The 27594-nt window shown below is 44.7% G+C and overlaps 1 protein-coding gene across 1 annotated transcript in view; it reads left to right on the top strand.

Annotated features, from left to right (window-relative positions):
- FER1L6 (fer-1 like family member 6) overlaps positions 1 to 27594 on the top strand; it is a 120965-nt gene that overhangs the window by 33506 nt on the left and 59865 nt on the right. Inside the window, exons 14-20 of the mRNA XM_043601705.1 lie at positions 1943 to 2043; positions 5996 to 6086; positions 8800 to 8919; positions 10622 to 10774; positions 17894 to 18071; positions 21652 to 21776; positions 26731 to 26865. Coding sequence (XP_043457640.1) covers positions 1943 to 2043; positions 5996 to 6086; positions 8800 to 8919; positions 10622 to 10774; positions 17894 to 18071; positions 21652 to 21776; positions 26731 to 26865 — 903 coding nt within the window. The remainder of the gene's footprint in view (positions 1 to 1942; positions 2044 to 5995; positions 6087 to 8799; positions 8920 to 10621; positions 10775 to 17893; positions 18072 to 21651; positions 21777 to 26730; positions 26866 to 27594) is intronic.

Genomic DNA, 27594 nt, shown 5'->3' on the forward strand with positions numbered 1-27594 from the left:
CTCCTGTAATACCCTGTGCTGTACCTTCAGGGCTCTCCGGATTTTACAACTGATTGGTGTGTGTATTTGGTCAATAACCATTTCCTACTGTTCTGTGGCATCTGGCATAGTACCCGGCACCTGAAAGGGGCCAATAGTTATTTGAGGGATTGAAGGGAAGTATTTATAACAGGGCCAACATACAACGGCTGCCAGATTGTTCCACCCAACCCCAGGGAGGAAGGCACCCCCGGGAACTCTGCTTCTCTGGGCTCTTGAGCCTACCCTTTGTGGTTTCTTTGTGCCTGCTCTCGTATTTCTCTTCTCACACCACACAGCTCATTGGGGCGCCCTCTACTTTCTGTCCTGCCATGCCTCAACCAGGTGACCCTCTCATTCCATGAAAGCCTATGCTAAGGAAAGAACAAATTTCTCTCTCTCTTTTGCTTTATAATTCTGTCTCTAGTTGTGTGAAACAAAGCATTGCCTCTGGTCTTGGGGATTCCAGGCATCGTGGAGATAAGAGTCTGAGGGCGATTTGGTGTCACCTTATGTGGAGGCCACAGACTTGCTTTGGAAGGCTGGTTTTGCTTCCCCTTCAGGCAAAATATCTTAGACAGTGTATTTATAGAATTAATCCAAGCAATGCAGCAGCGCTGGCCTGGAGGAGGGGTCCCTCTGGTTCTACAGGGTCTATCCCACTCCAGTAGGTAAACGCAGTTACCCGGCGCGGAGGGGCGTGGTTTGCTGTAGGCTGGTCCCGCCTCCACTGTGGGCCCAGCGGACCAATCCTCCAGGCCCCACCTTGGTGGTGGTGGGGAGAAAAATGGCGTCCCCCCAGTCTCTTCTCCACCACCCAGTGTCCCAAAGCACTCCTTTGGAGCCATCCTCATTGTGTCACGGTCGCAGACGAGACTCCTGTGTCCCGGCGCTCGACAAACCAAAGCAGAATGCCTCCCTGGAGGCCATAGCTGCCTTTACCATTCATTTCCAGTTCCTTTCTCAGTGCCACATCCCTGCCATGCTTGGTGTATCATGCCTAACATGACTGAATGTTTGTTTACTAAGCACTAGGCACCGTCTGAAGAAGTCCACACCTCTCTACGGTGGCGCTATAGGTGGGCGCTCTTATCACCTGACTTTGCAGAAAAATGGGCATGCGGGGGTTGGTTCAATCATAAGGATAGAGTCTGGATTTGAACAGAGGTTGCTGACCCTACACCTATATTTTTAACCACTCCACAATTTGCCTGTTCTTATAGTGAGGGGGAAAGAGGGAAACATATGTCCCCAGACATCAGACTTTGATGTGTAATACAATTTTTATAGATTCTGGCAAAGCAGTGATAACATGCCTTTTGAGTGCCGTATCCCTCCATTGAGTGCCACTGAATGGAATACTAGAATTTAGGCCTAAAAAGAAAAGTATGATTATTAAATACGCAAGCATAAAGCCATTGTCATATGCAACCTGTCCTCTTCTCCTATACCACCTCACCCGCTGCCCCAAACTCCTATAATCAGAAGAATTGATCCCCTTTAAATCAGGATTATTCAGTATTACTCTATTCCCATATAATCAATTGACTCGAACGTTGCTTTTCAAGTTTTTTATGTCGTATCTAGTTTGATCTCCTTTGTTAGGTATTTCCTGACATGAGTTTCCCCCCACAGTAGATGCCAAATAAAGGATTCCCTGTTAGGAAATGATCTGGAATAGGAATGATGAGGTTGAGCAAGGCAGGAGAAGACTTGTATTTGGACTGATTCCAATGAAGAAAAGGAAGTTTCAAAGTTAGAATGCAGCAGCATTTCCCAGTTTAGACACGAGAAAATGAGGGAAATCTTCCTTCATTTCTAAAACACAAAATCAGCAAAATATGTCTGAGATACTTCCATCAGGGTCTCCACTACAGTGTCTCCTTCTGCCACTCAGCCCTCTACCCCTATGGTTTGTTTCCAGGAAGAAAGTATAGAAGAAGTGAGAGAATTGATCAAGATTTCAGAGAAAGCATCAGAAGATAAAATGAAGATGGTGCTCAGTGACTTCATCAGTCAAAGCAGGTACCGGGAGAACAGCTGGCATGTGGGTTGCTGAGCTTATATGGAATCAGCTTTTAATTACCTTAGAAAATAGTTGATTTCACATGCATTCAGATAGGCATTTTATAGTGTTCTATCCATCTTATTTCGTTCAGTAATTTAGCCGGCACTTGTGGGCTCACGGTTGCTTCCTGACACTTAACTAAAGCATCAAACAAAGGAAAAAAAAAAGAAGAGGGAGAAAAGAAAGACTCACTGCAGAGACTTTTTAATGAAGCAAGAAAAATGCTAGTAATGTTATGCCAAGCATGTGTCTACATCTGGTAGATACTCAGCAACTATTTGACAATGAGATTGGATAATAAATCAAATACTGTTTAGTAGAATTTTTTCAGATAACATAGCAAACACCAATTAAGGACTCTGATTCCAGGTGGCAATCAATAATAATAAAAAGATTTAAAAATAGAGTGTATTAGTTACCTATTATGGAGTAACAACTCCCAAATTTAGTGACTAAACAGTATGTATGATCTCTGTTTCTGTGGGTCAGGAGTCCAGCTGTGGCTTAGCCACAGTTTAGAGCCTCTCAGAGACGCCAATCAAGGCATGGGCTGGGGCTGCGGTTACTGAAGGCCCGGTGGGCGGGCTTCACCGCCAAGCCCACTCACATGGTTATTTGCGAATTCGGTTCTTCACGGGCTGGTGGATCGAGGACTTCAGTTCCCTGACTGCTTGTTGGCAGTCAGCCTCAGTTCCTCACCACGTGGGCTACTCCAGGCTCCTTCTCACGACATGGCAGCTGACTTCATCAGAATGAACAAGCAAGAAGAGTCAGAGCATGCCAGCAAGATGGAAGTCATGGTCTTTTATAACCTAATCTTGGAAGTGACCCCCATCACTCTTGACATACTCTACTATGAGCAAGTCACTAGGTCCAGTGCACGTTCAAAGGGAGGGAATTACACAACGGCAAGAAAAGCAGGAGAAGGTCACTGGGGGGGCCATTGTAGGGGCTTGTCTACTGCAGAAGGAAACAACCTGGATTAACTCTTGAAATGAATTAGGTGAAGAGTTGGGCAAAAATGAGAATTTATCATTAACTGGCTCAGTCAGTTAAGCATCGCTTGATTTTGGCTCAGGTCATGATCTCAGTGTGGGGAGATTGAGCCCTGTGTTGGGCCCCACGCTGGGCATGGAGCCTGCTTACGATTCTCTCTCTCTCTCTCTCTCTCTCTCTCTCTCTCTTTCTCTCCCTCTCTCTCCCCCTCCTCCCTTGCTCATGCTGTCTCTAAATAAAAAAATGAAAGAAAGAAAAGAAAAGAAAAAAAGATTTAGTCGTAATGGAAACAATGCGAAGGGGTGGAGATTCATTTGATGGAAGGCAAAATCTAATAGATAGGGGGTAGCTAAGTAGCTAAATTCTGGTGTTTTGCTTTATAAGTTCTGTCTTTGCTAATCTCTCAGTTACCCATCATTTTTGCTTTATAAAAGGAAAGCAAACAAATAAATATATAGGTTTCTTTCTATCTTTATTTCTTTCTCATTTCTCATTATAGAAGCAATATCTATCAGTGTTGCTCCTGCTGTGAGCTAAGTGTGACCTGCAATTCTCTTTGAGCATCTTTAAAAAGCTTCATGATCTCATATTTCTAGAAACTGTGTGGGCAAATTATAGCTCAATAATTTTCTATATTAGGGGGCTACTTGGGGTGATGATCATTCCCCTTTCCCTACAAGTTTACAAGCAGCTGAAAACATATTTATGAGGGTCAGACAGAGATCAAAATGTTAGTTTTGTATTTGGTAAACTTGGATTTGAGAAAGCGGCTTGGACCTGAGGTCAAGGTGGGCTTCCTGTTTCCTCCCCACTGCGACCCCTTCATGGTGAGGCAGCTGGACTTCTGGGGCTTCTCCCCAGGAAGGGACAGGTCACTTGCCACAAGAAGGTGAGGAGGCCGTCCACAGGTCACAGCAGGCTGGGTATGAAAGATGAAGAATGAACACAAACAGGTGCCGTGGTCATTTACTCCAATTTGATTGAGGGAATCAATGATTTTTCCCCCTGTGAGAAAGGGAGAGAGAGATCAGAAGTCAGAAGTGTCCACCATGTCTCACTAAGCTGGTCCGTTCGGGAGTGGAATGGAGTTTCTTGGGTGTCTCAGAAGGTAGACGTGTGGCAACAAGATGCCTTCTTCAAAATATAATTCTTTATATTCTTTTTAAAAATTAAGAGAAAATGGGGCGCCTGGGTGGCTCAGTCAGTTAAGCATCCGACTTCGGCTCACGTCATGATGTGGTTCGTGGGCTCGGGCCCCCTGTCGCGTTCTGTGCTAACATCTCAGAGCCAGGAGCCTGCTTCGGATTCTGTGTCTGCCTCTCTCTCTGCCCCTCCCCTGCTTGCACTCTCTCTCTCTCTCTCAAAAATAAACATCAAAATTGTTTTTGTTTTAATTAAAAAATAAATAAATAAAAATTAAGAGAAAATGTCACTTGACTAGTATGTCCAAAGAGAATTGCTAGTGAGGTTTCCGACTCTGACGTAGGACCGGGGAGTGTGGTGTTTTCCCCTTTTGTTTCCTTTGTCGTTGATTTTTTTCTTCACAGTATTACATGCTCATCTTACCAAAAGAAAAAAAAAAAGGTAGGAATGTATGAAGAAAAAGTGTTCTCAATTCTCTCTCCAATCCCATTTTGCAGAGAAAAGTTGATTTGTCCTCCTGGATTTTTTTTTCCTGTGCATTTGCAGACCCACACATTCATGAAAACACTATATTTTTCCACAAATGTCACACACATTTTGTTCAGCAGGTTGCTTTTTCACTCCACAGACTAGCACTGGAATCTTTCTACAGTTGTATGTGATGGTCCTCGGTAGTTAATTGTGTGATATGTGTCACTTACTTAACTGGTCTCTGATATATTAGTTGCTTCTAATTATTTTGCTACTATAAACGATGCTACAATAAGCATTACTGCGTAAACATATTCTTGCAAAATTTTTCAGTTGTTTTTGAAGGACAGAATTCTAACCTAATTTTTGGATCAAATTATATAGACGTTTAATTTTTGGCAAGTGCTGTCAAATCGTCTCTTAAACAATTGGTGGAGGAGAGTGACTATTTCCCCACCAACCTTAACTATTATCCAATAGGTGAAAATGGTATTGATTTTAATTTGCATTTAACTTTTCACTACTGAGGGCAGTATCTTATTTCCCCATGTTTTAAAGCCACTTATATTTCTTCTTCAATTACATGCATAACCTCTACCATTTTCTTATTGACCACATTTTTAACATCATCCCTCCAAGTGTTACTACTCGTCATTGGTAGAGTTTTTAACATGGGAGGACGTACTACAGTATGGAGTCTAAAATATTTTTTACATACAACTTTTCAGGAAACTCTTGGTGTGTGTTAAATGTGTAAGATGATGGAAAACTGCATTATTTTACGTTTGGTGTTATGACCTTGGATAGCAATCACAATAGATATGTATAGGAAACAAAGTAGGAAAACAAACTTCTGTTCCCCAAAATTAATGTGGGCTCTGGGCATCATTTCCAATCCTCACTTTGTCTCTTAGAAAAGTTAGTGCACCATTGCTTAATTCTTTGTTTTTTTGTTTTTTTTTTTTTTTAATGTTTATTTGATTTGGACCTAGAAAGAGAGTGAGTAGGGGAGGGGCAGAGAGAGAGGGAGAGATCTGAAGCACTGACAGCAGAGAGCCAGGCCTGATGCGGGGCTCACACTCACCAACAGCGAGATCATGACCTGAGCCAAAGTCCCACACTTAACTGACTGAGCCACCCAGGTGCCCCCACCACTGCTTAATTCTAAATGAGAAATCTTGGTTCCGTGGCTCCATCAACTTTCCCATTGTATTGCAGGAAGTGTATGTGCAAATCTCTGGAAGTACATAAATGGATTTTCACTAAGTAGGTTTCCAAATTGTTATTCTTCTCTTATAGTGCCTTTATCTCTGAAGCAGAAAAGAAGCCCAAGATGTTGAACCAAACCACTTTAGATAAGAAACGACTTACGCTCTGTTGGCAGGAGCTGGTATGTGAAAATCTATTTATACTTTGAACAGAATTAAAACATGTGCTTTAAAAATAAACCTCATGGATGAGGCATAGGTCATAGACCAGATGAGGATAATGTTCTAAAGGTTCTACATCTGCGTGATGTAGAAGCATGAGTGAGAAGGGAATATATGGGTAAGTTGGAAAGGAATGAGCATTTATTGAATGTTTATAAAATGATCTAGAAGCCCACCAGTCCTATATCCTATTCTGATGGATTTCCTCTTTGACCATTTTCTCGACATTTATATTTTGTCAAAGGCATAGACTTCTTTGCCTCACAAATGGACAGACCAAAAAATAACTATTGTTCCCCTGCTGAGTTTTCTTCCATTAAAAATTGTGAAGAGGTGTAAGCTTTCTTGACATCAGGGCAGGAGCTGATACCTCTCTGTGGCCCGGAGAACCCGCACAGCTCTGCATGCCTCACAGATCCTCAGCCCCTGTCGAATGAGTGATGGCTGAGAAATGCCAGACCAGGTTAGACCCTGGCTTATCTCACCTCGAAAATTCAGCTCCAACAGTGGCACCAAGGGACATTTTGTAGGAGGCTGTGATAATTCTGCAAAGAAAAACGACTCGGTGTTTGACTGGTCAGGGGCATTTTGAAGATGCAAGCGGGGCTCAGCGAGATTAAAGGATTTTTTTAAAGGTCACAGTTAATTAATCATCGTCTAGACACTAAGACCCAACTGTCGAAACTGGTTCACCTTTCTTTCCAGGATAATAAACAAGGGTTTATGTACTCCTCCTCTGTACTCCAAGGGAGGCCAGATTTTCACTGTATAGATCTTCCTCCTACCCCATTTCTTCTTCAGCCCCTCCGGCTGCCTTTCCTTGTCTCTGCAATATCCATCCACTACATATTGCCCACAGAGCTCTGTATTGAGAAATACAGGGTTTTCTCGACATCCAACAGTCCTTGATCCACACGAGTCCACGCATTCAATATCTTGTAGTGGCCCAGCAGTCCCTCCTCATCTCTGGACCTGTATTTCCACCCTCCCAGTGGACACATCACTGCCTGTCTCACAGCGCCTCCAACTCAACCCATCCTATTAAACCCATCGGCTTCCAATCTGACTTTGTTCCACGTCCTCTATTAGCACGACCAGCTGCACTTGTTGCTCCAACCAGAAGCTTAGACTCAACTTTAAATCTTTACTCCTAACCCTCCATAGTCGATCTGACCACAGGCCCTGTTGCTTCCTCCCCTTAAAGACTCTGGAACTTGTTCCACTTCTTCATCCTCAGTGTTGCTGCCTAAACTGAGTTCCCTAGCACCCACTAGGCCCAGACCGTGGCTTCCTCCAACCAGACCACAACCAGAATGGTCTTCCTAAAACACAAACCTGATTAGATCGCCGTTGCTTCAAAAATCACTGGCATTTGTCAGTCCTACATACCTTCTATCTGTAATCGGTTCCTCCGTCTGGACTTTCCTTTCTCTTCTTATCACCTGATGAATTCCATTCCTTTTTAAAGACCCAGTGTAAATGTCATGGCATCTATAAAACCGAGCTCTGCCTTTCCCTGGTCCCCTGATGTTTTGCACATACATTGCTTTTAGCTCACCAAACTGTCACGTCTCAGGGAAGGAAGCCAGTGTCTTCCCCTGCCCTAGGCCTTGGCTCCTAGGACAGTACCTGATACAAAGCAAGTATTTAGTCCTCCTGGCCAGCATGTACCTAAGGCTTCCTATGTGCCAGGCCCTGTGCTAGGTGCTGGGAACACAGCGCTGTAAGTACTTGGCACTCGCCCCTGAGGAATTGATTGATTGATTGACTTAGTCATTCTGCAAACATGTATTTAACACCTGCTATGTGTCAGGAACTCTGCCAGACACTGAGAATAAGTAAGAACAAGGTAAGAACAAACCAGAGGAGGTCCCTGCCCTAGTGAAGTTTATATTTTAGGGGAGTAGACGGAAGATAGAAAGGTAAGCAACAACTAAACAAAATGATTACAGGTTATGGTTATGAAGGAAATTTTGTAAGGCCATGGTGATCAGGAAAATGTGGGGGACGGGATGCAGTGGTGACATTGAGGCTGAGGCTTGGGAAGGAACGAGCCGTGCAGAGTCCAGGAGGAGCATCTGAACAAGAGGAAAGCCCACGCACACCGGTCTTGAGGTCGGACTGAGCTTGATGTGTTCTGGGCCTTCTTGAGGACCAGTGTGCCTGGGGCCCAGTGTATGAAGGGATACAAGATGAAGCAAAGAGTAGGCAAGGCCCACTCACGCAGGGTCTCAGAAATCACTATAAATGTTTGGGATTTCCTCTGTACAAAAACACGGCTGAATGGATGTTCCAAACTCTCAGACAGCTGTGAGGAGCAATGAGGATTAATTCGGCAGGTAGGGCTTTGCCTGGCACAGGGTAAGAACTCAATACATTTTAGTTACTGGATTTGGGTCCTGGCTAACAGAGCCATGGGACCTTGACAAACCTTTGACTTTTCCAGGCCCTGGCTTCTCATCTATCAAACAAAGGTGAGATGATATTCACTGCCTCCGTATGTCTATGACATTTCTATTAAATGGGCAGTGTGCACACTGGCAAGACCCTGAAACAGCCCCATGAATTGCTTGGTGTGGAACTTAACAAGCACCTTCAGGATTCTCCAGCGACAGGACAGTACTTATGTCCAGATATCTAGAAAAACCCACATGGACTCCTGTCTTGTTTCAGGAAACAATGGCCAAGGAAGCCAAGGCAATCATTCAGCAGCAGAAGAAAAAATTATCTCTTGATGAAATGATCCATGAAGCCGAAATCTTTGTGGAAAAAATCCGCTTCCTTGTTGATGAGGTAATCAACTCTAAAGGCAAACTTCCTTTGGGAGATTAGAACAAATATATTCCTAGTGAAGTTTGAATGTTTGATAAGGATAAAAGGTGGAGAGCAATGCTTTCTTCCAAGCCCTGCAGAGCTGAGCAGTCACTATTAGTTTAGGCGTGAGAATGGAGATTTTTAAATTAAGCCAAACATGTACAGCTTTATTGATTTTTTAATGAAGCCTGAGTATTCAGCAGAAATAAAAAGCTTGTTCCTTAATGGAATCAAGAAAAGTCAAAATAAGTATGGGACCTTTGATTAGTTTTCAACTGTAAGTGGACTTAAACTCTATCCAGTAAAAGAACAGCTTCTCCTTTAAAGTTAGTTGTAAGCAGTATCTTTTGTGACTTCTAGAATGTTCTAAAAAGGTCCACATATTTGCTTCTGTCAGATGCTGGGTTTTTTATGGGAAGGTTTCAAGGAGAGGTACAGAACATTACTGCTTCTGCCAATCTCAAAAGTTGTCTATCTTGTTGCAAATCCATCATTCCCTGGGGACGTAATAAACAGTGAGACAGGAAGTCATTTTAACAGATTCAGGAATTTTAATAAGCACCCAGAAGGTTCAAACCAAGCATCAGGACTTCAGGTCTGTGACTGACCAACCCTCTGGCTAGGGAAACCACCTCACTGATGTTTCTGTTTCCGTATAAGGAGAGAAGGGATGCCTCTTGGAGAACAAATTATGCCAGGGGTTAGAGAGGCAGAGCACCCACTTCGAGCCCAGGAAAATAAAAGTGTACTTTGTGACAACGTACCTCCCTTTTGATTGGGTAGCTATGTTGGCTCAGAAATATGCATTTCAAGCACAACATAATGGGCCTCTTGGCAGGGAATTCTGTAATTCCTATCTTGATTAGCTCGATTTTTAAGTAGAATTTAATGTGCAAGTTAGTCAAATTTCTCCTGAATAACAACCTAAAATAGAGCTAAAATACTTGGCAACCATATTTTAGGTCTAAAGTCCCTTGTAGAATTGTTTTTCCTTCCTTAAGAGCAAATAGAGGGGTGCCTAGGTAGCTCAGTCAGTTAAGCATCCGACTTTGGCTCAGATCATGATCTCACGGCCCGTGAGTTTGAGCTCCACGTCAGGCTCTGTACTGACAGCTCAGAGCCTGGAGCCTGCTTCAGATTCTGTCTCCTTCTCTCTGTGTCCTTTCCCCACTCTCACTGTCTCTCTCTCTCTCTCTCTCAAAAGTAAATAAACATTAAAAAAAAAAAGAGCAAATAGAAAGAAATTCATGGATTTTTGTTTTTGCTTTTTTTTTTTTTTTTTTGAATATTCTGGAAAGCTACCTGGCTCTTAGGGGGACCAATGTTTGAGGCTAAATCATTACATGATTACAAAAAAACAACAACAAAGGGGAAGATGTTTGTTCCATAGTTGGAGAAAAGTAGGTCACCAAAGATGCCAAATCATGGGTCCAACTTGCGTATCCTCAAAGCACAATAGCCAAGTTGGACATATGGGGTTTGTATGTACTTAGAAGTCATGACATAAGGCTTTCTCAAAGAAGCTACACTTAACTTGCTTGACTGCATAGATGTTTAAGTGCCTTGATGGTTTAAGTCACAGAATGTATTTTTCAGACAGGGACTATTTCCGGGAGGAGAGTTCCGGAAGGGTACTTGTTAAGCACCAACCCATCAAATCCATTCCCCTCTGTTGCCACAGCCACAGCACACCATCCCCGATGTCTTCATCTGGATGCTCAGCAACAACAAGAAGGTGGCATATGCCCGCATCGCCTCCAAAGACGTGCTCTATTCCCCTGTCGGTGAGCAGATGGGCAAACACTGTGGGAAGATCAAAACTCATTTCCTCAAAGTAAGTCTGCACTATTTTTGACTCAACGATAGGAAATCTCTGCTTTTCCTGAGTCTCTCAGCATTCTTCATGTGTGTCCATGTCCCTGACTTTTCCCCCAAACTTTCAAAGGTCTGAGGACAGACAGCTGAAACACCTTGTCTCCTCCTGATTCAAATTGTGATTTAGTAGACCGTCTTGAGGCTGAGTATTCCCCAGTTTTCCAATTACCATGTCAACAGACATAAAGTTGTTTTTTTTTTTAATGTAGCAGATGTACCTCAAGGTTGCTTTAATTTTTTATTTCTTTGGTCACTAGGAAAACCAACCATTTTTCTATTACTTTTCTCTCTACCTTTTCTTGTGTGATTTGTCCATGGCATCTCTTCACATGAGTTCATCTATGTTTAAAAAAAGAAAAATTTCAAGGAAAATGACAAGAGAAAAGGTTTGTATTTCACAGAACTGACAGTTCAGGATTCCTGGTGGCTTCCAATTGTGAAATTTCATCTAGGTTCCCTGTACCCTTCATGAAGACCAGGTCACCTGATGCCTCCCCTGAGGCCTCACAAGTGGACAATCATAGGTAGAATCTCTGGATGGATCCTACTGTTTCTTAGTCAAAATTGGAACCTTTCTTGTAGACCCTGGGTATTCTACCTATCCTATAAATTTCTATCCCAGAAATAGACTTGAGAAAATATGGAGAAAGAGTGGTCCAGGGGCTTGACACACACCAGTGACTGACAAGAATGTATAATTTGACTGACTAACTCTTCCCAACTTAGAGTAGATTTTCCTGGAAATTGTAGTTCTGATTTCTTGCTACAACATAATTATCTTCCACTGCCTGAGGGGGAGGGTGAGGAGGCTTATTAACCATGCTGTACGAAGAACGGTGAAGAGATAACAGTGTTTAACTGAGAAGAGAAGATTTGATGTCTCGATAGAGATTTTTAGTGTTTGTAGGGCTACCACATGGATGATGAATTGAGTGTGTGTGCGCACGCGCGTGTGTGTGTGTTTCCAGAGGACATAACCAGGCCACATGATGGCTGTTACAGGGAAATGGTTTCCTATATGGAGGTCCATATTTGGTCTTAGTCCCTTTGATATAAATATGGCAATGGGCAGCTAGACTGGGTAGCCTCTAAGTGCCATCCAAATGTTAGAGTCTCCCTTAGATGTGATTATCAAATGTTGCAGACAGAAGAGGCAGCAGGGGATAATGGCTTAATGCTTAGGCTCTGAAATGAGGTGAATCCGGGTTGGAATTTGTACTCGTTTATCAGGGCGGCTGTAGCGAAGTACCACTAAGTGGCTCAAACAACAGAAACGTATTATCTCACAATTCTGAGGGTTGGAAATCTTAGATAAAGGTACTGGCGGAGCCATGCTCCCTCTGAAAACACTGTTCTAACTCCTGGCAGTTCTTGGCTCGTAGGAGCATAACTCCAGTCTCTACACTGTGCTCTCCCTGTGGGTGTCTCTCTTCATGCGATGTCCTTTTTGTAAGAATCACACTCCAGTTTAGGTTCGTGTTAACTGTATCTTCCATGGCCCTATTTCCAAATAAGGTCTTATTCTAAGCTACTGGGTGTGAGGACTTCAACGTCTGAAGTTTAGGGGAATACAGTTTTTAACCCACTACAGAATTCTGGGGCTAATATTTACGAGCTGCATGACCTTGGGCAAGTTACTTAACATCTCTGTGTCTCCTATTCCTCATCCGTCAAATGGAGGTGATGCTGAGGGTTAAGTGGATAATTGCCCATGAAGAACACAGAGTGTGTATCATCCAGAGTAATCGCTCAATCAGTGTTGGTGTTCAAACAAATGGGCATCCAACATCTAGAGGATGTTTCTGGAATTATATGCCCCTTCATATCTGGTGAAGTATTTGTGGCTCGTCATGTATGTTACTTTCTGTCATGTGGATAACATGACTTTCAAACCGATCCCTGTGAAACTGTAACCGAAAAAAAAATGTTCACTCTAGTTATTTACCGCAAATGTAAGGGCTTCTCTTCAACTTTCTCCATCCAAGGCCATCCATTCTGGGGCCACGAGAAACATTTGTCCTAAAAAAAGCAAATTGTTTCAGAAAGTGCTAGAAAATCAGTGTAAAGTTATTTCCTCCAAATATTTTGATGTATGCCGGATTTATTTAAAATTAGAGCAAAGAACAACTGTCAAATAAAACCAGAGGATGGACATAACTGAGAGTTCAGAACCTTCACCCTGTGGCCCTGGCTGACGTCTTTGTCTGTTATTTTCTTTCTGCTGTTGGGATTACTTTGGGGGATAGCTTTTTAAATGTCGTTGAATTCACTTGCACTGACTTGATGAAACATCTTGATAAGACGATTCAGCAAAACTGTTTCCATTCCTGATTTGATTGTCACTGTGGCTATTCATTCCCTTTCTCCACCTCTCTTTATGCCCTTTTCTCTTCACCCGAATGGTAAATCTGAAGAAAGAAAGAGCAGCATCAGGGAGGCAAAGTGTTTACCCTCCTGCCACTCACTCTGGTTTCTTAGCTGAGAATTAAAAGTGCAGGAAGACAGAGCATAGAATGCAAACATCCAAAATCTCTAGGCCAGAGTTTCCTCAGAGTTTATGCTGTGGAACAGCCCTCAGCTCCGTGAACTTCCGTGTTCAGACCCATTTGGGGGGTTGCAGGTACACCCTCTCGTGGGGTCTCACGGTGCCCATTAGCTGGTAGAAGGCTTCCAGAAGTTCTGCAGTCAGGAAACATCTTTATCTTTTACAGCCCACGCTTGCCAACCTTATTCATCTAGAATAGTTATTTACAAATGTTGGGAAACTACTTTTACTAGGGGTCCAGTTCAGAGAATGTTAATCTAGAGGAAACTAAAATGTGTTAAGTCACATGGCCAAATAAATAGTAAATAGTAATAGTAAATCATAGTTCCTGATTCCATGATCTTTCTCTTTAAAAAAAAATTTTTTTTTAATGTTTATTCATTTCTGAGAGAGAGAGACAGAGACAGAGCACGAACAGCGGAGGGGCAGAGAGAGAGAGAGAGAGAGAGGGAAACACAGAATCTGAAGCAGGCTCCAGTCTCTGAACTGTCAGCACGGAGCCTGACACGGGGCTCGAACCCACCACGAGATCATGACCTGAGCGAAAGTCAGAGGCTTAACTGAGCCACCCAGGCGCCCTATCTTTCTTTTTTTCTAACTTAAATATATTCATAATGCTATAGTGGACAGGGTGGAGTCACTGGAACAAAATTTGCTAAGCTCAGCTCAATCCACCATCCAAAAGAGCAGAGCTCTCCCACTTCGGTCTCATCCGCACCTTACCCGTAGTGGCCATCGGGTGGAAAAGCACATCCGTGTCCAAAAGCAAACTCCCTGTGGGAGGAGCTGGATGTGCTCAGAGTCCAACAAGAGGGTGACGTTCCACTTTCCTTTTCTCTTTGCCTGGAATCATGGCTCCATGTGAGTCCTGCCAGCTGGACTCCAGAGAGCCCCTCCTTGGTCTTGCCTCCACCTTTATCCTGTCTCTCCTGAGTCCAGTCACTTCTCGGGACTCCCGCTTTCAATCCACCTTTCCCTAGGATGCAGCACCAAGTGATGACTGGGTCCTGCCACACACAAACGTCAACAAAGCAAGCAAACTCTCTCTTTCTGATACTGGTTGACCAACTTCAGCACAATGTGTGTGAATTCCCATCTCTTGCTCCATTTTCTGACTTGCCAAGACTTCCCCTGTTTTTAAAAGCCAGCCGGCATTCACCAGGACCTCTGGAGGAGGTGGGTGGGGCTTGGGAGGGGCTAAGACTGTAGCATTCTGTCTCATGCGGTTTGTATACATTGGTGATCATAGTTTTTCAACGCACGTTTGCTTTCTTTAATTATTTTGTTTCCTCTCCCCGCCCCACCACCCCACCACCTTACCATGCTATTCTCAAAAGGAAAGACACTGCAGTGGTTGGTCAGGCTTTAAGCACACAAGAGAGAAAAGCCAACTGGGGAAGTGAGGGAGCCAGGGGAAGACACCCCAGGCTAAACATGCACATGCAGTTGAACAGGAGATACTCTTTCTGAAAGCACTTAGGAGCATGCTCAGTCATGTTACGGAGGTTCCAGCTGGGATTCCCACGTGAGATATCCTGCAACGTCTTGCAAGCAATTTCAGTTTGTGTATTTTTTAAACGACGGGTGAACTGCAAACTCTAGGAGTCCGTTAGTGGTCCTTACGTAACATTTCCCAAGATGTTAGCTGAGTTATTGGTCCTAATCGCGAATTCACACACCCGTGTTGTTTTGACAGCAGCAGGAATGAATGACGCTTTTGCTGTTGTTTTACTTTAAGAGTAAAGCAAAGGATATCAGACCTGCTTGGGGCCACGCAGATAGGAAGTTAAGTCTTGTTCAAGTATTACCACTGTGGTCATTGACCAGCAGGATCAGCACCATCAGGGAGAAATGCAGAATCACAAGACCTACTGAATCGGAATTTACATTTTAGCCAGATGCCCAGGCAGTTCACGCAGATAGATCAGTGTGTGAGGAGCTCTGGCTAAGAGTATGGGCTCTGGAGCCGGGTAGAGCAGGGTTGAGTCTTGGGTCATTCTTGCCTCGCTCTGTGATGGTAGACACTCATCTTAACCTCTCTGAACCTCCATTTCTACGTCTTCAAAGTACACATAATAAAGATATTTACTCTTCATTCACCATGAAGATGAATGATAACCTGTGGCTTGTTAGCAGTATGTAAGTACTAAGACACGGTGCGTGCAGGGAGAAACATGAGAGAGACCTAGGACTGTGTAAGCGCTCAACATGCGTGAAGCAGGATTGTTATTAGGAAAATAAATTAATGAGCTGACAAATATTTATTGAGTACTTCATGAATGCCAAGCAGTCTTTTGGGGACGTCACTGCGAACTGACAGATAAAAATCCCTGCCTTTGTGAATCGATATCCTAGTGATATCTACAAATGGCAAAGGGATTACTTTTTATTACAATAGAATAACCGTAGGCTCTCATAAATATTTGTTTTATTGAACAAATGCTCAATGCATTTTAGCTATTATTATTGTTATGGTTATTACAGAAGTGATGAGTTGAGGACTATTTCTTATAATTTTTAAAATTATGAGTTGCAGAGCGGTTATCTTTACCAACAACAAAATGACCTTTTTTTTTTTTTTTAAGCTGAGTAAATAATGGCATCCCACTCCCTAAAGAATAAAATCTGAACTCATCCACATAACGAGCAGGATTCCTCATCCTCGTCTGTGTCATTCTTTGCCCCAGCTCTTTCTTTTCTAAAAACTTTTAGCAAATCCCTTCCTGGCACGGAGTGAGCACTCACTAAACATTAGCCTGTATCACCACTGTTAGTTCCCACCCCTGTGTCTTTGTTCATGCCTTCCCTCTTCCTGGGATGCTTTCTCTACTGGTCCAGCTCCTGAAGTACCCACTAAAGCCCAGTAAAATGTTTGACTCCTAAAGAAAAATAGAAACACCTGCTCCTACTTTTCTGTTCCCTTCGTTTCTCTCTTACCCTTGACCTTGCATTTGAATAAAGGAATGCAAGTCGGTTTCCTTGTGAGCCAATGAAGGGAGGCCCCGGGTGGGGGGGGGGGTGTCTTGATCATTCTGATGCCTTCCTGACCCCACTGCTTTAGTGAGGCCTAATGGCCCTTCAGGTAGTTGCTGAATTGAGTTGCTGAAAATCCATTTAAGGGACCTGCAGAGCGAAGAGAAAAGTAAACAGCCATGCTCAATTTTGGATTCAGATGCTCTCCACGGGTGCCTTGGAAATTGTCAGAGCACACTGTGGCCTCTCATGTAGGATTTTGTGATTCCTTCTGGAAAAAAAGTGGTGCCGAAGAAAGTGGACAATATCGATAGGAAATCCTAAGAAACGCTAAGTGACACTTGGAAGAGTCAATAAAATCTGGAGAGGTAGCTACTCTAAGAATGAAGATCTAGGCAGCAGTTCTGAACACAGCCAAGTCTGGGGTTGGGAACCCTTCAGTGGGGAAGGAACCCCCTAATCCTGGTGACTGAGGAATAAAGAAGCCACGCTACACTGAGTTGTATCCTCCACATGTTGAGAACACATTCACCCACACGCATTCATCTGTATGTGCACAGACTCAAACCGCCTACACGAATACACACGTGAACACACAGATGCAAACGAACATAAACATAAATCCAGATCCGAGTACAGTCAAAGGGGAGCATGCAGGGTGGAAAAGGAATTTGAAACCACGGTGCATGAGGGAGGGGATGAAGGGACTAGAGATGGTTAGCCAGGAAGAAGGATATGGTAGGGCGGGTAGGTCCCTTCAAGCACATGGGGGCCTGGCCTATGGAAGAAGCACATGAGTCCCTCCGAACGAAGCAAAGACGTAGATGCTATGGTTGGGATTCGAGGTGCTTGGAAGTTTTGGGAAGGGATATTTCTTTCTTTCTTTTTTTTTTTGGTGGGGGGGGGGGAGGATATTTCAGCTCAGTGTGGGAAGAGGCAAGCTTTGGAGGTAGAGTCTGGCATCTAGATATGGAATTATCTCCTCTGGGTTTTGGTCCTGGTTCTGTCACTTGAAAGCTGAGTGATCTAAGGGAACTTCGTTAACCTCTCTGAGCCCGAGTTTCCTCATATATACAAACAGGGGCAATAATCATACCTTCCTGGTAGATTTAAATGATCCAAGGCTCAGAAGTGTCTGTTTTAGCCTCAGGCCCACTAGACCTGGATCCTCCTCTGGGACTGTGCATGGTGGCAACTGGGGTCATCAGTCTCATTTTGATACGAGATTACGGGGTGCCTGGGTGGCTCAGTCGGTTAAGCGTCTGACTTCAACTCAGGTCATGATCTCGCAATTTGTGAGTTCGAGCCCCGCATCCAACTGTCTGCTGTCATTGTAGAGTCTGCTTGGGATCCTCTGTCCCCTTCTCTCTGCCCTCCCCAGCTGTGCCCTCTCTTTTTTCACAAATAAATAAACAGTGAAAGAAAAAAAAAAAAAGATTATGTCCTGAGAACTGCTCTCTGAATACCTGCCCTGGGTGTGTCCCCAGATCCACAGGACCTCTTTTCTCAAAGAGTGAGCCTCCTCCTAACAAAGCGGTCTTCCTCGTAACCTTTCCCCAGCTTCCTGGAAAACGGCCGGCTGGTTGGTCAGTGCAAGCGAAGGTCGACCTGTACCTGTGGCTGGGCTCTACCAGACATTCCAGTGCCATTTTGGACAACTTGCCAGCAGGCTATGAAGCAGAGATGTCCTCCAAAGTGGCTGGCACCCATCAACCCCCGGCCAGCCTGCTCTACCCAGGTATGATGCCCACCTGACAAAGAGGGTCAGTAGGTGTCTCCAGTGGGCTTCTGAGAAAACAATGAGAAGGACGGCATGCATGGGCTGTTTGCACATTATTTTAGGATCAACTCATTTCCCTCTTAAAATATAGTTTCTAAATTTTCTTCCTTATCTTCCAATTGTCCCATCTCCAAAGAATAAAGTGAAATCGTTAAATACATCTGGAGTAAAAGTTAGAGTTTTCTGCTAATGGAGGGCATTGCAATTTGAGTTTCTTGGTAGGCAGATCATGTGGACTGAGTTTGCATTTGAAGCAGAAGATGCCTTTTAAAACACATCAGTAAGTTCTTATGCTGATATGACCTGTGCAATTCCTTTTACATGGCACTAGGGTTTTGACCTGTAAACAGCGGGCATTTGCATTTGCCAGTAATGACCCAATGGGAACTGGTATCACTGGGGTCCCTTGTGTTTCTTCAGCTTGGTTCCTGATGTGGTCACTTTGAGAAATTCAGCGTGCTTTATATAATCCTTTTTTCTATGCAGATAGTTTCTATGAATGTCATTATGTTTACATTTTCATATCATTTTGGATTTTGTTATAAGTATTAATGTCTTACAGTAGCAATTTGCTTTCTCTTTCCAAATTGCTTCAATTTACAGGATCTTTGCTGCTGAATTCAGACAGAATAGATGACAGTTTTGCCTTAACTTCAATTGAAGTTAAGTTTTGAACTGAGCCATTGTTGGAAGCACCGGAGAATTGTCCACAAATCCAGGCTTTCTTTGTTACCCAAGACTCGTTTGATGTCTGTTGACCTTAACTGCCAATGGAATCCAAGTGGTTCCGTAGTTAGAAGGCTCTGGAGATATTTATCCAGAGGTTCAGCTCATGATTTCTGTGCCCGGTGTCAATGTATAAGAATAAGGAAAGCTCAGCCCTATTTGGAAAATGCATGGCCCATACAATGTACCAAGCATTGTTCCATCTACTTTATGAATTATATTGAATTTACTTGTCACATAAACCCTGGGCAGTTTCTTCATTTTACAGAGGGAGAAAGGATGTATCAGAAATGCTTGGAATTGTCCAAGATCACACAGCTAGTAAATGACGAAGTCAACTTCTCCAAACTCTGCTTTATTTCCATTGTTTTCCATCCTGTCTTTAAAGAGGTCTCATCTTGGAGCATCTGGGTGGCTTAGCTGGTTAAGCATCTGACTTCAGCTCAGATCATGATCTCGCAGTTCACGAGTTCAAGCCCCATGTTGGGCTCTGTGCTGACAGCTCAGAGCCTGGAGCCTGCTTTGGATTCTGTGTCTTCCTCTCTGCCCCTCCCCACCTCTCTCTCTCTCTCTCTCTCTCTCAAAAATAAATAAACCTTTAAAAAAAAAAGAGGTTTTATCTTTGGGTGAAAGACACATATCAAATTACCTTCTTATTTCTATAGATTCTATCTCTGGAGATCGAAGGTACCCAGACATATTGCTGTCCCAGCTGCTAACAATTCAAAGGAGAAGAAAGACTTTTTCAAGAGCTTTCTGATCCTCTGCAGTGTGTTATTTTCATGGAGTGACCTAATAAACTTTCTCCGCTGTGCACTGACATTGATGGCTTTGGCTGCCTTCCAAACCCACTGGAGAATTTTGTTTCTTCACTCACTTGGTGCTTCAGAAAATATCCATCCAGCCAATAATTAGCTTGTACCTACATATGGCAGGCATGGTGGGAAAATTAGTGGGGGATGTAGAGATGAGAGAGGGGTCATCTGGCCCTCGAGTGGGGGCAATCAGACACATCTCTACCAACCGCAAGTAGAAAATGAACTACCACACAAAAGGTGGATCACCAAATTGTGAGAGCGAAGAGGAAACTGACTTTATCAGTCTAAGGGACAGAGCTGATAAGAGGTTTCCGAAAAACAAAAACCTTGACCAAATAAATGGTTCCCCCTAGCGTTGTGCAGCATACTGCCTACGTGGCTGCAGCTGGGGACTCTGAGGGACACCCAGGTGGCCCCAGCTGCCACCATCACAGGTCACATTACAATGAGCAATAGTAACAGCCACACCAGCATCTTTATACAGTTTTAAAGTTCTTCCCATGTGTCAGGCACCCAGTCCTTTGATGTCCTACATTAACCCTCTGAAGAAATATTATTACCCCATTTTATAGGTGGGAAACAAAGGCACAGAGAGGGTTAGTAACTTCGTGTGAGTCCATGTACAGACCTGTGTGACATAAGCCTAGGAGTGGCATGGGAGGAAAGAAGAGGGGGCATCTGCACCCTTAATTTAACAAAGTAATGCTAGTCAAACTGGTATGGAAGAGTTCCTGCATCCCAGTCCCCACATCAATGCAAAACACTGATATCCTGAACACAGTATAGTATTGCCTTTGGGGGAGACAGGGAACAGGAGTGGGTAAGGGGGTAAAAAGGAGCAAGTGAATATAAAAAACAAGAGGGGCTTTACAAAGCCCCATGAACCCAGGAATATGACAAGTCAACTCTTACTTGGGACGCCCCCACTGAACCCTCATCTGTCCTCACCTGCAGCCCCCTCTCTGCACCCATCCTGTTATCAGATGCGCTCACTCCTGCCTTTAATTAACCTCCGTGCCCTCTGCCTGTATCTCTCACAGGACGCTAGTTCCTGGCCTCCTGTCACTGGGATGTAGATGCCGGTCTTATATTCTGCCCTCTTCCTGGAGCTCCCCGAGGGCAGAGGGCAAGGGCTGTCTTAGCCACTTCACAATCCTTAGACCAGACTGTACCTGGTACACAGTAGGCGCTCAAGATGACATTGGCTGGCTGAATGGAAGAATGGATGAGTGGTTGACTCAAGAGTTTATGGAAGCACAAGCTATTAGTGGAGCAGCCCCTTTCTTACACACACGTGCACATGCAGGCCAGTGGAAGCAGAATTACTAAAACACAAAACGTGGTCTTTTAGGGGGGCGCCCGGGTGGCTCAGTTGGTTAAGCGTCCAACTTTGGCTCAAGTCATGAACTCACCATCCGTGAGTTCGAGCCCTGCGTTGGGCTCTGTGCCGACAGCTCAGAGCCTGGAACCTGCTTTGGATTCTGTGTGTGTGTGTGTGTGTGTGTGTGCGTGTCTTTCCGCCCCTTCCCTGCTTGCACTCTGTCTCTCTCTCAAAAATAAATAATAAACATAAGAAAAAAAATGTGGTCTTTTAGAAAGAGAAGGTGAATTTGGAATCTGACAGAAATGAAATCCAGGCTCTGGCATTTGATAGCTCTGCAAACCTGGAAAACGTGTGTAGCGTATTTTGTGAGCCATTTCCCTTATACATGTACGGGGATGATTATGATGATTATCTATGTAATCACAGGGCTCTTATGAAGATCAAAACCCATGATGTGGTGAGGGGGCCAAGGAGAATGCCTGGCTCCAAAGTTCCCCGTAGATACCCCTCTTCCCCTTTCTTCACTGCTTCTGTTTCAGTCTAGAGGCAGGTGGTGCTCCCAGTCTTGGCCTCTGGACACACTCACAGACACACATGGCACACAGACACCTGTTCGTACTCGCTGTTGGGGAGCGCCCACTGATGCCTGCCCGTTTCCATTTGTCCACAGCCCGGCATGTCTTTCAGCTGAGAGCGCACATGTATCAAGCCCGGGGCCTCATCGCAGCGGACAGCAGTGGACTCTCGGACCCCTTTGCCAAGGTCACATTCCTTTCCCACTGCCAGACCACAAAGGTAACCAGGGAAGCCCGCCTGCCTTCTCATGGCCCACAGCTGATCTGCAGCAGAGCCCAGCAAAGAAAACAGCAGGGGCATGTTGCAAATACCTGTGTCTCTGGGTATGTTGATTTCAGACGCCAAAGCACACGTGCAAGGAAGGATTGCCGTGCAGAAGGTCTCTTGTTCCAGTGTGACCCATTGTCCTGCAGCCGAGATAGCATGCACCCGTAGTGAAGGAAGGGGGCTGGGGAAGAGGGATGAGGAGGAGAAGGGCACATCTAGCCCACCTGCCCAAGTGCTGGGCACAAGGCCAAGTTCAGTGGGGGAACAAACACGTGAGAAAACAGCACACAGACATGGCTGCATGAGGCTTATGAACCAACGTTTATTGAGGGTTCTTGGTGGGGAGGAGCGTTTTCCAGTTTTGTAGTCAGGAATCCCTAGACTTTGCACTGTTTTCTTTCTACTCACCAGCTGGGGGATTTGGGACACTTTCAAATTGTGCAATGTGGTGTCTCCCTCTGGAAAACACTCCTTCCTAATGGATGGTGTGAGAATTAAAGGAAGTGGGTCTACACTGCTTTGCTCTGGGCTCCCTCCCTTTCCTATTCACTGAGTGCTGAAAAGTGAAAGTGTTCCTAATCAGTGGACATCCAATTGGACGCTTTTCCCATTAGAAAGTATTCTCCAAGGACTGACTCTGTTCTTTGAGGATTCCGTGTTCTGAGAGAGGAGAGTTCACAAAGGATTTGCTCATCTCTGGGAGTTAAGACAAACACCAAGGGCCCAAAGAGACCTGAGGTTATGTTCTAGGTCATCTACTCTCTGGCCACATTTACTCACTAAACCTCCATCTGTCGTCTTAAAATATGACTGTTGTCAAGAAGCCCAAAGTTAAGTGTATGAAGTGATTGATGAATGGAGGCCGTTATATTGGCTAATGTTACACGGGCTGACATTTCTCTCCAAAGTGAGGCCTGTAACCTGGGAGATTGCATTTGATTTGTGACCTGCAGACTGAGAGCATCTTGTCCATTTCTCCATCAGCTGCGGAGTTTTTGCTCTGTGACAGGTCCTTGCTGGGCTCGGGGGCTGCACCATGAAATATGCCATAACGTGGGGCCATAGAAAGACTTCCAAGAGCCACGGGAGAGGGATTAGTTCTGTGGGGATGGGAATCGAGAGAGACCCCAGAAGGAAGGTGACCCCATCCTCACTTAGTGAAGGGGCATGAGAACACATGAAGCATGAGGGCTCCAGACTGCTCTCTCTTCTCTGTGTTTTGAGGGGTAGTGCATAGCTCAGTGATGACAGTATAGACTCTCGAGCCACATTGTTTGGGTTCAGGTCTAAGCTCTTTCATTTGCTTGTTGTGTGACCTTAAGCAAAGCTCTCACGATGATGACATTGTATCTATTTCCCAGAGGGTAAACCACCTAGGACAATGCCTTGCTTGTAATCTTTATGTGACTCCTTGTTATTGTCACTGAGGCTTCCCACCAGAAGCAAGGAGGATTCTCAAAGGGTGGACCCCTGGGGCCTTCCTCCATCTGCCACAAAACTGTGGGGTTCCAGGCCCTGGTGATCTCGGGGCCCTGGACGGGGAGGGGGTTTGAGTGAGCTCATTGGGCTGCTATGTGATTAATTTCCTATTTTGCCTCTCTATACAGAGCTTTATTTGATTCAGACTTATATCTCAAAGGAACAAATGGCATTTATCAAATGATCGTGTGAAAGGGAAAACAGCTTCTGTTGAGGCCTGGACTTTGCCTCTATACTTTTGAACCAAGTACCTAATTTTTGTCAGTAATAATAGCTGCCATTTATCAAGAGCTCCCTACATGCCAGGCATAATGCCAAGCATCTTATATGCATAGTTCGCTACATCTCATGGCAGCCTAAAGGTGGGTGTTATTAGTGTCCCCATTCTGCAGGTGAGAAGGGAAGGCTTAGGGACTATATAGGTGGAAGGTGGTAAAGCCAAGATAGAAATCCACGTTGGTCCAGTTCCAAAGCCACTTTGCTTTCCATTTGGGTAAGTAAGGGCTCTGGATTCCCTCTGCTGTTTCAGTGCCATGCTGCCTCGGAGCCTGTGTGTGACATGCCCCGCTCTCGCACCCTTCATGATGGAGAAAGCTGACCCTGTGGTCCTAGCTGAGCTCCACCGTTCACCCGGTAGCCAGTGCCTGAACTGACCACACAGAGCTCAGGGGGAGCAGTCTCGGCAGGACTGGTCCCACAACCAGTCCTCTCTAAAATGATGTAACGATCCGAAATATTTCAGAAGGGACACCCAGTTATTCCAGAGGTCACTGAGGATGTGGGATTTAGAAATCTCATGGTGACCGAAGTATAAAGGGAAAGGGAGACAGCTCCCCAAAGAGAAAGGCTTCGGAGCCAGAAGGGGAGAGGGACTAAGTGGCTTGAGAGGAGCCTCAGAGGACAGGAGAGGACATGACAGAGGGTGGGGAGTGTGGAGCCTGAGATTTCAAGCGATCAGAGTCCTGAGGACACAGACAGTCTCTTGTTAGACATGAGTACCCAGTGCACCAAGACCAGCATGTGGCAGGTGTTCAGTAACTGCTTACTCATTCATAAATACTGTGGTGGGGTCGAGTCGGGTGGGGAACAAGCACTTAGTGAGCACCTACTGTGTGCCAGGCATTTAATACACTTTACCTCAGACAGTGGTCATAACAACTCTACAAGGTAGGCGCTAACCATTTACATGAGGGAAACTATGGTTCACGGGGGTGAAATCGCCTGCCCAGTTGGGCAGAGGCAGGTGATGAAACTAGGGTTCCATTCCAAAGGTATCTGATTCTAGAGCCATGCTACATCTGTAGTTTCTCACTCCTTCTTCAGAGTGTTAGCTAATTGCTACCAAAGTCTCCCAAACGTCATCAAATACGGCCACAATGCAGAGCTCCTTAAGGAAGATCTGAAGAGGTGGAGCTTAGTCATGGGCACCTTGGCAGAGAAGTGGGACAATGTACTTTTGTTTGGGTGAGCTTTTGGGGGACCTTTGGAAGGTGGCCACATTGTCCTTGTACTCATGGGAACAACTCTGAGGATAGGGCAATATCCATGCATTTATTCATGCGAAGATCTCTTGAGCACCTGTTATATGCAGGATGCCATATTGGTGCCCAGTACTGTGCCTAGCACATTGTATGTTGAATGTATTAATAGATACATGTTGAATGAATGAATGCTGGCCTCTGTAATCTTATCAGGTGGTATTTATAGCCTCAAGTGCCAAGGAAGCCGTCAAAATATTTCTACAGGAAAGATGCTGTGAGGATCATAAATTGTGTTGGTATTACATTTTTTGTATGCGTACTGTGAAAAAGTTTGCATTTCTATTTTTAAAAGCAACATAAAAACCCAGGTTTCTTTGTGATGTCAGAGAGCCATACAGGATAACCTTGCATCGCAACTATGTAACTCCTGTTCATAGGTTAGACTAAGCCATTTTTCTCCTGTCCAAAAAGTTAAGGTTTTCTCTGAGATGTTATGTCAAAAACATCACTGTGTCTGAGGCATAGACGCAAAAAGCGAGTGAGGAAGGAAATTGTGGAATGCATATTTTTATGACTCACATAAAGAAGACATATAAACAATTCTCTCCTGACCACAGTGCCAATGGTTTAATGTCTTGGCTAGAGATGACTCCTGATGTAAAAGTCTGAGATGACAGATTTATTCTTTGGAGTCCAGGAAGTTAGCTGGGGCTAGATCTCTCTCTCTCTCTGGCCCGCCTGGCATGCGCAGTGAGAAGTAAGGGTGTAGTTCAGAGGGAGTGTGGAAATTCCCCAGGACCCAGCAGCCATTGTGCTGTGTTCACCTGTGAAATGACCCGTTTGTCGGCACAGCCTGGGAAAGGGGGAAATGTTCCAAGACTAGCCTCACACACTAACAGCCTAGTTTCTGCCCAGATGCAGAATCCACCCATACTGCAGACAGCCCTGGTCTTCGGCTCTGTGATACTGGCAGGTGTACAAGTGTCCACGTAACTGGAGTAGAGGATACAAGACCAATGACACCCCTCTGAGGGTAGCAGTTGAATGGCCTGGAATGGGGGGCTGTGAACCACTTTTGGGTGAGGCACTCACAGTTCCCAACCAATAATGCAGACTGTTGTCCTCTGTCCTTCGGTGTCTCCATCCGTATGATGGACACAGCCAGTTACCAATGTCACAGTTTGCCATCTTAGAAAAAAAGATGTCATGCAAAATGGTGAAGGTTATTTTGAAGACGCTGGTTCGTTCAATGCAAATGTCCACAAAACAGTACAATTCCAGGCAAGGAATATTAGAGTTAACCCCCACTTTGAGTATTTGAGGACAAAATTTTATTTGCTCGTGAGTGAAGCATCACTAGATCTCCTTCATCCTCAATTTGCCCTCCCATAAAACAGAGATAATATTAGCATCTACTTGGTGAGGGTGGATGAGGCTAGCAGCCTGGGCTTTGGTACCAGATGAGTCGGGTCGAATCCCAGTTGTGCCACTTCCTGGCTCCAGACAAGTGAGCCTTGGTTTCCTGATCTGTAAAATGTGAGTAGGTAACTGTATCCACCTCCCAGGACAGTTGTGAAGTTTGAACGAGGCTGTGCATGTGAAGTGCAACAGTTGGTACCCAGTACTCAACACAGGGGAGCTGGTGTCGCCAGCACAGCGCTACTGGGAGGATTGAGTTGAAGTTATGTATGCAAATAAGGTGTTAATCATTGCAGGGGCTGTACTCATGAACTTCTGTAAGCTCTCTGGGGCAGGGAATCTGCATCCCCTAGCATCTAGTACCCAGTGGTAGTACATCGGTTTGTGTTATCACTTGGATGTTAAAGGACTGAGCGAGGATGACGAGGTTCTCTTTGCCCTCCACAAGTTACTGTTGAAGGGATGCACCTCGCCCCCTACAACCCTATCGAATGAGCTTTTGCTTTTCTTTTGGCCCCACCTTCCAGGTCATTTCCCAAACCCTCTCCCCAACCTGGAACCAGATGCTGCTGTTCAATGACTTGGTGCTGCACGGAGACCAGAAGGAGCTGGCGGAGTCCCCGCCTTTGGTGGTGGTGGAGCTGTATGACAGCGACGCGGTGGTGAGTGTCCCGGGCAGTGCTGACTGGGCACTTTATCTAACCAGCCTGCGACTGCTCAGGACTCTAGAGGTGCCCGGAGGCCATTCTGGGAAAATGATGATTTATAGAACCAGGAATGTTGGTGATGATCATTTGCTGTGCTAAAGGGCTTTTCACTCAGGTTTCCCATTAGTTTGCAAGTAGAATAGGATCCGGGTCACAAAACTTCAGTGGACACACGCTTCTTCAGGAATAAGATACTCGTATAGAGTCACCTGCACGTGTACCCAGCCCCCAGGTGTCCGATTGCTACTCAATAGAAACGCTGAGTAAAAACGTCCAGGCATCTTGAAAACCAGAGGTGCTTACTGACCTTGCTTGGCTGGGGGGACCTGGGTGGGTATTGTCACCAGGTCAGCTTTTGTAGCTGGGTCATCTTTCTCTTGGTTTTGCTTCCAAGCCCTGCAACAACACATTCATCCCTATCTCATTTCCATTACGATGTTAACCAGACTTCTTCCTCTCCAAAGATGTCTGTGTTCCCCACTGAGTAGATTCAAAAGCTTACTGGAGGATTTTTTTTTTAATTACTATGACAAAACTTCTTTATTTTATCATTTTTTCTTCTTTTCTAAATTAAAAAGTCTAAAGGCAAAGGCTTATTTATTTTCTTCGATGTCTTTACCTCCTTGGGAAGTTGCAGAAGCACAATATATTAAGTACAATAGTCGTTCCAAGAAGCCTTCCTAA

Source organism: Prionailurus bengalensis, chromosome F2 (assembly GCF_016509475.1).
Source record: "Prionailurus bengalensis isolate Pbe53 chromosome F2, Fcat_Pben_1.1_paternal_pri, whole genome shotgun sequence".
NCBI lineage: Eukaryota > Metazoa > Chordata > Mammalia > Carnivora > Felidae > Prionailurus > Prionailurus bengalensis.